Here is a 10,988-nt window from a genome sequence, read left to right as displayed (position 1 = left end):
CCAGAAAAAAAAATTAGGTTGTTGTAAAAAACTAATAAGAATAATCGATCATCTCACTTGATAATCGATTATTCTAGTTAGAGTCATATTTTTTTCAAATATCTTGGCAATAATCGATTATCATATATGATAATTGATTATTATCGTTCAAAAATCATCTCGGGCGCTACTAGGTGCCACTATACCAGCTTTTGATGGTTTTTAGGATTTTGGATATTAGTTTTGAACATTCTTTAGGTTGTTTTGGGGGGGTTTTTGACCCTTCCGAAGCTATTGGTGAGAATTTCAAAGTTGTTTTTCTTGCCTAAGTGTGAGTACCAAGTTGCTATGAAGAAAATTGTGTTATTGTGTGATTTTTGATGAATTGTATGTGTGTTTTTATTTCTTTAATGTATGATCAGTAGTCTCATGTATTGGTATACTATGTGAATGTGAAGTGATCTCAATGGTTTCAAAGGTATGGTAGAGAGTTCCAAGGGGGAACTTCTCAGTGGTAGTTTCAAGTGTGTTAGTGTGAATGCAGCGAACTCAATATTGGAGGTTATCCTGACATTCTAATGGTTATACATTCTCAAATAGAGAGGTTAACACATGTGGTGAGAGTATTAAGAGGTCTGAGCCTCAGGGACCTTTCTCTATATGGCAAAAGAGCGTTTGAGGACTAACCTTGTGATGTGTGGTAGAGTGAAACTCAATTGGCAAGAGCTTTACAAAGCAGTAGTGGCCACCACAAATGCATAACTCGTCATAGTTCAACATTCATTCTAGGTCCGAACAGTTGGTTTAGGTCTTTGCACATTAAGATGTTTGGATTGATGAATATTACATATTTGATTTAAGGATGATACGTTATAAATGATATATGACTTGTTTTGTATTTTACTTTACTCTTGCTTTTGTGTTGTTTGTCTTTATGTATATTTTCTTTTTTTGCGATGATCACATTAATGGTGTGAGTTTAAAGAGACATTGTATACCGTTGCTCCAGCGAGAAGTGAGGTGAAACAGTTAGAAAGTTAGATGATTCTATAAGTGTAGATCTTGTCTTTTGTAGATTTTTTTTTCTTATAATAGTTCCATTATCATATATGTAATAATATTTAACTATTAAAAATGGAAAATTACATACAAAGTCTACACTCTACGTAATTTTAAAAAAATATATTTAATTTTAAGGATATTTAACCTTAATGAATCCAGATAAACATTCTTAAAATTAAATAATTATTTAAAATAAAAAAGATATTAATCGTTTTTTGTTGTTTTAAAAGTAAGTGCATGCTATTTATTTTCTTACATAATCTTAATGCATTTAAAAATCATAAATTTATAAAAAGATAATAAATAAAAGACTATCAAAATACATTAGTAATAAAATAATATTTATAAAAATATTATAATATATATTATTACTTAAAGTATTGTTTTACAAAAAGAAAATTCAATGTATACCTTTTTTTTAAAATAAAAATGTTTATTACGTCACGTCATTCCTACCTACTAACACAAATGATCTAGTAGTTAACTTTAAAAAAACCTTTATATAACTAAGGATAACGATACTTTCAACCAATCACAGAATGTAAAAGGTCTAACCAACATCATTTCAAGTATTTTGGAGAAACTCAAATAGAGAAAATCTATATATATTAGAATAGACATAAACATAGATTTATAAGTTATATTTCTTTTTACTATTTCAAAGGAGATATTATAACAAAATGGAGAATGAGGACATAAATTTTATTACAAGAAATCAAAGAATGAAAAACAGAGAGAAGAAATTACAATGGGAAAATATACAAAGGTTTGCACACATGCAGAAAGAGAAGTTGCACATTTTTGAACAGAGTCTAAACACTGTCATTGATCAAACGCTTATGACGATGATAATGCTCTTCCAAGAAAACTCTGGATGCACCTTCAATGGTTCTACGCCATGTCTGCAACAAGTCATGAAAAAAAATATTTATATTTTTCAGATAAGATTGATTAGTGATCAAAGTTAATAAAATTACCTCTTAAAGTAAATCATTAATATTTTTGGTATAAAGTTTGAAGCTTCAAGTTAAGCCATAATCAGGCTTAAATATTCCCCCCTTCTAAAGCATGTTATAGCCTTTTCTTACATTATTAATTTATTCCTGTGTCTAGGAACTTTAGCCACAAGAAAAGTGAAAAAAAAAAAATTCTTCTACCAAATTAGTTCTTTTTTGGCTGACATAGATGTCTGTATAATTGCTTCATAATTTGTTGCATTTATATAATTAACTGAACAAAAAAATAGTACTTAGTGTACAAAAGAAAAAACACATTTCCAACTCACGAAAACGAATTAAAACAAAAATTATCACATATGGACCAAAAACACGCTTTGTCTGAAGAAAATTATTTTAACTGACCTCACCTTATGAATGTTTCCAAAGAGTGATGACTTGTTTCTGACCCTGAGCTGCCGGAGCAGCACCGACCTCCGTGTCAACCTGGGCAGCAGAAGAGACCTCCTTTCGACAGCTGCGCCACCTGTTGAAGGGCTGTCAAAGTCACATAAATCATGTTCCTTCCTCTTCTTCCTTCTCCTTTTTCCACCCTCGTCACAACCCACTTCTGCAAACTTCTTCAGAAGCTCATCAGAAGACTTTTTGGTTACATGTTGAACCTTAGCAGTGTCCATTGAAAGTGAAACAATAATTGACATAATGGAATAGCATATGGTGTATCTTATAAATGCACTATTTATGTTATGTGAGGTAATATTAACAAGACTATATATATGTTCTGTGGTGAGGACCGTTACGAGATGCAAAAGTGGTAAGAGATAATGGTTGAATAATGAACGAGAGAGGGAAGAAAATATAGCCGTTGGGTTGGGATAATGAATTCTGACTGGCTTAATTATCTTAAGATTTTTCTTATTTTTGTCTTGTTTTGGATTTTTCTGTGATGTTAGATGGGAATGGCATGTGAATGTTGTGATGGGAACAATACAGTACTAAAGTTGAAAGGACCCACAATTGCGCTCTCCTTCTTCAGTTTCAGTGCTACTTTCTGACATACTACTACCTACCTTCTCCTACTATATAATAAACAAACTGTTTTATCTCTCCTAGCTATCTATAATATAATAAACTAACATTTCAAATTAGTATAAGAGTTTTAGTTTCTATATAAATAGTCCGTTGAATTTTTTCTTTCATAGTTAATATTGAATTTTTTCTTTCATAGTTAATATTGAATTTTTTCTTTCATAGTTAATATTGAATTTTTTCTTTCATCGTTAATACTAAATGCGTTCCTAGTTATTAATAATGGGCTATAGCAAATGAATTATGGCTGTTGCTTCTTACACCCCACCAAATTACACCCCATCAAAAAACTTCCCATAAATTGTTTCCATAATAAGAGGGGGGTGATTGCTTTCCGAAAAAATAAATTCCAGAGCTGTTTATAGTGTTCCTGAAAATAAATTCCGAAAGTGATAACGTACAGGAAGCAATAGCCACCAATTATTAAGTTACACGACAAGATACCTTGAAGAAAAAATAAATAAGAAAACTTAACATTTTCTGAATTGAAATTTTATATATCCATTGTCAAACAAATACACAAGTGTAAATACTATGTTACATTCAAAACTACAAAGAAAAATGGTCATGGGTGTCAATACATCAGATACTATAAATATTAGACTAAAAAACACAGGTAGCCTCTGTCAACTTCAAGCTTCAATTTTCAGTTCTTCGCTTTACGTCTAAGGATACACCCATAATAAACAAATTTTGAATAACCTGCATTAGATGTAAATGAAAATCATCTGTCTACAGATAAACATGGATGACACTTTCAAACCCATTTAAGGGGAAAATGACAGCCTTCAGGGATCAAAATTAATTCAGATAAATTAGTTCTCAAAGCTCCTGTTAAAAAAGATAAAAGTTTCACATGTTCATTGTTCACGTGAACTGCCAAAACCATTGAAGATCAAACTTCATAACACCAGCCATAGATATCAGATAAATTTAAACAAATTGTATTTGTAACAACTATTATAGTGGAGAAGCCACACTAACTACGGATACAACTTAAAAGCAATTTTTACATGAGCGTGTTGCTATCAGGCACTATAAAAAAACTAACCATTACACCAAAATGACTTCAGTAATGGCTTTGTTGTATTTTAGATTATTACTTTGTCGTATTAGTTTTTAATTAGTTACGCCTAATATGCCAATTAGGCTTTTAAAAGTGAGAAAATGTAACAAGTAAAAAAAGGATGTTGATTTCAGTTGGAAATACCTCATAGACTTAACCCATTTTATAGATCAAGGGTAAAACTGAGAGCATGACATTCGATGTCCCTTAGATTAAGCTGCAAAAAGGGAAAGAGGAATTACAAGTCTGGAGGAATTACAAGTTTGAAAGAATTACATCAGATGAAATCAGCTTTATAAGACAGCAGACATTAAGCAAAGAAAACAACCTTCAGCAATAGTAATCCTACAGAACATTGCTCTTAACTACATTTTCATCAAATATAAATCATTCCAGAATAGCATCAGTGACAGCCATGTAGGATCGAACTAAAACTTCTTTTTCAGAGAAGACAAGAGATTACTAGCTAGGTCGGTAAAGTTCTTGGCATATTAACAGTCAATAACACGAGCAGCTAAAAATTTTGCAAAGGGCTTTACATTAGAAGTTCTTGGCATATTAAAAGTTCTTGGCATATTAAAAGTTCTTGGCATATTAAAAGTTCTTGGCATAATAAAAGTTCTTGGCATATTAAAAGTTCTTGGCATATTAAATTTCAAAATTAACAGATTTACAAGCATTGTCTTCAACCCAACTGGAAACCATATCAACCATCGTACAGCTGGGGCTAAGGGACCTTGGAGGAAATATTGCCGTTGTCCATAATGGTAGAAAAAGACAATCTACATACCAAAACCTATTTGTCTCACGTGACTAATCCGTAACCAAAATAATTGGAAATACCCAGTTATCTCTGGCACAGGCCAACACCAAAATCTTTCATGAATCTTTCACGTATAGAAAATTGTCAAAAGAGTAACAACATAATTTTCAGATGATACTTCTTTTAAATTTTCAGATAACATTGAAATTCTAGCTATGAACCATATTTTTAGCTTTTAATCATTTAGAAACCCATTCTAAAGATTAAATAGACTGCAATGAAATGCCTAAAGTGAGTCTCGTTAGTACGTTCAGAGGGACAACAATCCATTGCCTTAAACAACAAACCAGAGACATGTTACTGATATGCTAATGGAATAATGTATTTATACAAGTATAAAAAGGCCATATCTAAGTTAAAATGAAGTGTGCACGATTTGAGCTCACCATAACAGCAACTCCAGTTTCACTGAATTTAGGAACACATATGAGTCTCACCAACTGCCCTTCTGATCCTGCAAGCAATATGCAAAATTGATTGAAGTTTTAGAGAAGCGATATTATAGTAAACGCAAACAGAAACAAAGTAACTTTTATTTCTGACACTACAATATAGATTTTAGAATAAAAATACCCTTTATGATACGAGTTTCAAATTTATCTTGATTTCCAACAAAGTAAACGTGAGGACAACTCTCAATGAAGAAAGGATCCCTCTCAGTAAAAGGAAAGCACCCTGGAAGACAATAGTTAGTATCAGAAGTGAGAATAAATAATTTTTATATTTTGTAAGAGAAATATATTTCTTCAAAAATAGCAGGTAATATAACAAATGTTCAACCCTCCAGAAAAAATTGGCTGAGCTAAGCAGAAGAAAAAAGGAGTATTGATGATAAAGGAAGTGTAAAAGCATTGAGGAATATATAATAAGCATACCAAGAGTATTAGGTGCGGTGGGTGCTAAATGCCTCCATCTTAATGTCCTTTCCATGAATTCAAGTTTATCTTTTGCATCTGAATATTTGTCAAGATCATCTACATTTTGACCGGATGTCCCAAGAAACCTGCAAGCAGTGTGGGATCATGTTCAACGTATAATGCATTTAGCAACAAAGACAATAATATTGAGAATAGACTATTTACCTGACATTATCAAGCTCAAAACAATGAGGATTTGTACAGGATCTGAAAGTATTATACGATGATGACCCAGGGAAAAGGCATTCATGCAATGACTGAAAGTGATAATTTTAGTAACAAAGAAAAACAGCACATGTTAATATGACATACATAAACCTTGAAAGAAAAACATAAGAACCTGTTGTGGCAATGAGAAATTCGCAGGGTCACTGGGTCCTGGCATAATATCCAAAGGCAAACCAGCAGCTATCTGAAAAGCAAGTAAAACTTAAGCATATTATTAAGAAAAACAAGGAGTAAAATTTAAGAATGACTGCAACGAAACGAACCTGACTCAACAGAATGTCTAGCTCCCTTATTGGCTCAGACATTCTTGCAAAATCTTCTGAAGCCAAATTCTTCAAATATTGATCAAAAGGCCAATAAATCACATTAGGAATTACAGATTAAATACCATAAAATTGGTTGTATTATTTACTGAAATCAGCAATCGCATGCAATGGGCACTGTATGTCAATCAAGACTTTATATAATAAACCAAGTGTGTAAATCTTAAATGCAATTCTAAGATGTTAACAAGTAGCGGGATTACTTAATTCTTCTCATCTAATTATCCATTAACACAAATCAGATGACTCTGCAATATTCCTAAAAAATAGTGAATTACTACGGCAACTAAATCAAATAATAGAGAGCAAGTGCAACCAAGAATTCAGATACCAGAGAAAACTAATTGGTGATGATACAGTACAAATTACATTAGAAGAGTATGTGATCATATGTTAGGGTGTTTACTTTATTAGAATAAAAAAAGTAAAACTATTGACTTATATTGAGTGCATTGTTTAAACTTGTTTAGCAAAGAGATATTAGTATAGGAAACTCAGTAGTAGAAAACAAATGCAATATCATTAAAGAAACTTGTCATTGAAATTGTTAAGATATCAGTGCTTGATATTGCTGTTATATTACTTTTGTACTACCACACATCGTCACATACTTATACTATTCTTTCCCTGTAATAAATCAGATCTCTCCTTACACAGTAAGAAGCTAACGTAGCCAGTAAATGACATGCAAAACTAACGGTTTCTCTCTAATTTTAATTTTCCTATTTCTCTCCATATACAGAAACATAAATACCTGTCCATTAAGAATTCTGTGAGGTATCTCAACTAAATTCCCAGCAAAGACAACTTGAACAATTTTTGATGCAAAAAGTTGTGCCTGTGTAATTTGTCACTTTTCATTAGTGAAAACTTAATGGTGAATAATTATCAGCTTGATAAGTTGGGAGAAAAACAGGACAAACCTTCTCATCCCCTAAATGCCCCGTAATATGATCAATGAGAAGCTGAAACTGAAGAGGATTAGAGGTGCTGCTACCAACACTTAAACCTGACACAAGAACAACGTATTTGTCTTCCCCTGTAGAATCCAAACAAAAGAAAATTCAAGATAATATTTTTACTAAAATTAGAAATTTTAATAACAAATATTGAAATGAGGAGGATCAAAGATGTAAAGTTAAAAGTTCGCTGCTCATTATCTGTGCATAATACAAGCAGGAGGAAATGAAGCATAGAACAAGCAGCATATTTAAATTGGATAACTTTTCAAAGTTTGACCATATAAAAAGATAAGAAACTAGTTTTTTTAACTCCAGCAAATACAATTGCAATCAAATAGAAAGAGACTAGGATAAGAAAAGAAACAGAAGACAATTTATGATCGCTGACTATCAATAATAAAACTTTCAAACAGCACAAATCCTTCTGGCCAAATACTAAATAGATAACAGAAACATCAATGCAGGAAAGTGGGATGCCAATTCACCAAATATCCTTCCATCCTCAAATGGGAAATCCTAATCTATCATGGGTAGCTAAGGTCTGGGCAAAAAATCCCATACATGTGTAATGGGTGTGCTTTATTGGGTTATAAAATGCAAAGGATATACAAGAGGTACCTGATTTAAGGGGGAATTCTATCTGTGGGGGTAAGCCAGCATCTAGTACATCCTGAACCAAAAAGTCACCTGCCCCACTTTCCTTTCCAAGTACAGCGACCACAATTCCTGTTGCAGACAATGTAAGTATAAAATTGTCATGTTCCAAATGACAGCCATTTGTACGGCAGGTATGTTGCATAGCTACATGTGTTATTTCTAGATACCTCAGATATATTAAACAAATCTGAAAACAAAGCAATCCAAACTGAAAGAAATTAGAATTAACATACACCTGATTCTAATTGCCTTCTTATAACAATCTATTTTACTAAATAAAGATAAGTTGTTCATCATATAGACCTGTTACATATTCAGGCGGAATGATATTTCCGCTGAGCTTAACCCGCCCACTTTCATCTTCCAAAACTAGGTAATCATCAGAGTGCATGAAGTTATGTGGCTTGACAAGTGGAACCACTGATTTCTGCATATTATCAGCAGAAAAATAGTGAAATATAGCACCTCTGCACACTGTTATCAAATTTCACAAAAGAAAGCACAAGATGCATCCTTATATAACAAATTCAAGTCCTTACTCTCAATAGCAGGATGGCTGACATAGATGCTCTCCATAGTCCCATAACACAACACAACACAACTCAAAAGCTTCCATATTTAACCAAGCAAACATTTTTTCTCCACTATAATTAGTAATTCAACAAAAAGACACTTTGGTTTCTCTGCATCTCCTTTAAAAAATACCCGAATCGTACAGTTTACATTACGCATAAACGATATATTTTCAAATAATTGACAACACAAGTAAACTAAAACAGAGTTTCAAATGCCAGCATTTCAACGTTTTCATCATCACATAAACTAATCTCCAGACTTAATATCTATATTGACGCTGTGAAATAATCAGATACCAACATTGATACGACTTTTAAGACCGGCAGTTTAAAAGGTCAACAAATTATCATACATGTCAATCCGAGAGATTAAATGAACGTGTAAAAAACATTTACACTGTCAGTGCACACATTATTCATTCTTAATATTCTCTGTAATATTTTCTTAATTATACTTTTACAATTTAATTAAAATTTAAAAGCACACGTGCAATATTGATGGGAATACCCATGAAGTATAAACAGAGAGGAACCTGCTTAGAATACTCATCAAGTACGCGAGGTTTGAGCTTCATGTGTTTGTAGAGGGTTCCAACAATGACACATTCCTTGCCCTCTTCCAATTCCAACACCGTGCACACTGTGCGAAACAGAAACCGTAAAAAATTAATTGAAACCTCAAAAGAAAAGAAACACCACAACACAGAGGAATATGATAGTATTATATAACCCTAAGTGGATGTGATAGTAGAAAAAGAAGGAGTAGGTTACCGGGAAAATTAGGTTTCCAGTGAGGAACGAGTGAATACAAGAGAGTCCGCATCAAATGAAGGCGTGCGAAGTAAATATGGCAGTACTGTTGACCGTGATACTTCTCTTTTCCAATTTCGAAGGTTTCGTCCTGCTTCCACACAGAAATCAAATTAACACATTCATCATAAAAAATCACAACACAAGTGAAGCAGAGAGAAACAGCATTGACCAGAGAGACATAGTCACACTGCACGCGCTCTATTCCCATGGCGGGAACACTTCCCTCGCTTCAGTTCTTTCTTTCTTTCTTTCTTTCTTTCTTTCAACCCTGCAGAGAACAACATATAAATACTCAATTTCTTTAATAAAGTGTAGATAAACGGTTTTATTACCTTGTACCATGTGCGATATCTCTGATTCTTTACCCATTTACTATTTTCTATATGATAAATGATAACTAATTTATTTAAATTCACAAATAACAACGTTACTTAGAATTTTAGTAAAAGAAAACATTACTTTGGATTTTTAGAGCTTAAATATTTTTTTCTCTATTTTTAATTATTTTGTTTCACGTGAGATTATTTTTTTCTAATATTCAATATGAATTTTGTTTTGTAAATTATCTATTTTTTTTACATTGTCTAAATGGTTAACAAAGTTACGTTACACTTCAGTTTCCGATTTTTTTATTTACTTTTTAAAAAATTTTAAACTTTAATTTTATTTTTTTATTTTAAGAAAATGTTGTAGTATATATTAAATCAACTTGTGTTATGTAATAATGTCAGTATAAATGTCAATGTCACGTTGTTTTAGGTTCAATTTAATTATAAATTTCGTTAAACTCAGGTACAATTTTAAATTTTATAAGAAAATCTTTTCATTATTTTTAAATTATAAGAAAAAATCTTTATTTTTTTAGAATTAGTGAAAAATTCTTTATTATTTAAAATTTAGAAGGAAACTTCTTCATTATTTTAAATTTTTTTTCCATTATTTACAAAATTAGAAGGAAATTTTTTCATTATTTTTAAAACAAAATCTAAATAAAGTTACAAAAGAATATAAAATGTAATATCAATTAAATTAAATATAAATTAAAATAAAAACTATAAATTAATTTAAATTTTAATTAAATTTAAATTAATAAAATATATTTTTCTTTTGTGGATAATGAATACTCACTTATGTGTGTAAAATGATATCCCTACCCAATCTGTTTATAAACGAGTATTAAAATACTTGTTACCCGTGAGTAATAAATATTAGATATCCATAAATACCCAGTAATTTTGTCACCCTAACTGAGACTCAATTGAACAAAATTATCAAAAATATATTAAATTAAACAAAATTAATGAAAATTGTGACTAAATTGAATATAATACGTAATACAATATTGACTTAACACATGAACAACTTTTTTAAATTAAGAAAAAGAAAATAAAAAATTAATAAACTCACGAACTAACATATTATACTAATACTAGCTTGACACGTGATACTAATATCAATTTAACACATGATATAATGTTGATTTGACATATAAACATTTTTTTTAAATTAAAAAAATTTACAAACTAACACGTAACACT

General features: G+C 31.1%; 2 protein-coding genes across 3 annotated transcripts; both read right to left on the bottom strand.

The window, feature by feature from the left end:
• Window positions 1–1,671: 1,671 nt before the first annotated feature.
• On the bottom strand, window positions 1,672–2,768 carry LOC108323474 (uncharacterized). 2 transcript variants are annotated; one of them, XM_052872205.1, is made up of 2 exons: window positions 2,403–2,768; window positions 1,672–1,943 (listed from the first exon to the last, which is right to left on the bottom strand). In XM_052872205.1, the coding sequence occupies exons 1-2, from the start codon at window positions 2,696–2,698 to the stop codon at window positions 1,871–1,873; spliced, it is 369 nt and encodes a 122-aa protein (XP_052728165.1). In that variant the 5' UTR covers window positions 2,699–2,768; the 3' UTR covers window positions 1,672–1,870. The 2 variants fall into 2 exon arrangements, with proteins under 2 accessions (XP_052728165.1, XP_017411434.1); XM_017555945.2 differs by having other exon boundaries at window positions 2,408–2,760.
• Window positions 2,769–3,562: 794 nt separating this feature from the next.
• Window positions 3,563–9,726, bottom strand: LOC108323467 (DNA polymerase delta small subunit). The gene is made up of 15 exons (XM_017555938.2): window positions 9,620–9,726; window positions 9,409–9,538; window positions 9,171–9,277; window positions 8,366–8,489; window positions 8,024–8,131; window positions 7,367–7,482; window positions 7,198–7,281; window positions 6,384–6,452; window positions 6,233–6,304; window positions 6,058–6,149; window positions 5,851–5,978; window positions 5,549–5,650; window positions 5,362–5,429; window positions 4,297–4,369; window positions 3,563–3,788 (listed from the first exon to the last, which is right to left on the bottom strand). The coding sequence occupies exons 1-14, from the start codon at window positions 9,656–9,658 to the stop codon at window positions 4,316–4,318; spliced, it is 1,293 nt and encodes a 430-aa protein (XP_017411427.1). The 5' UTR covers window positions 9,659–9,726; the 3' UTR covers window positions 3,563–3,788; window positions 4,297–4,315.
• Between the last annotated feature and the right edge of the window lie 1,262 nt (window positions 9,727–10,988).

The sequence above is a fragment of the Vigna angularis genome, chromosome 2 (genome assembly GCF_016808095.1).
Source record: "Vigna angularis cultivar LongXiaoDou No.4 chromosome 2, ASM1680809v1, whole genome shotgun sequence".
In the NCBI taxonomy this organism is placed as follows: domain Eukaryota; kingdom Viridiplantae; phylum Streptophyta; class Magnoliopsida; order Fabales; family Fabaceae; genus Vigna; species Vigna angularis.
This window is presented reverse-complemented; position numbering and strand designations above follow the sequence as displayed.

Excerpts from the sequence above, each read along its gene's own strand:
- LOC108323474 (XM_017555945.2), bottom strand. The coding sequence starts at position 2,698 with ATGTCAATTATTGTTTCACTTTCAATGGACACTGCTAAGGTTCAACAT. Across the intron at positions 1,944-2,407 it reads TCTTTGGAAACATTCATAAG|ACATGGCGTAGAACCATTGA; the intron begins GTGAGGTCAGTT and ends GACTTGTTGCAG.
- LOC108323467 (XM_017555938.2), bottom strand. The coding sequence starts at position 9,658 with ATGGGAATAGAGCGCGTGCAGTGTGACTATGTCTCTCTG. Across the intron at positions 8,490-9,170 it reads TTGATGAGTATTCTAAGCAG|AAATCAGTGGTTCCACTTGT; the intron begins GTTCCTCTCTGT and ends GATAATATGCAG. Across the intron at positions 5,651-5,850 it reads CACCGCACCTAATACTCTTG|GGTGCTTTCCTTTTACTGAG; the intron begins GTATGCTTATTA and ends ATTGTCTTCCAG.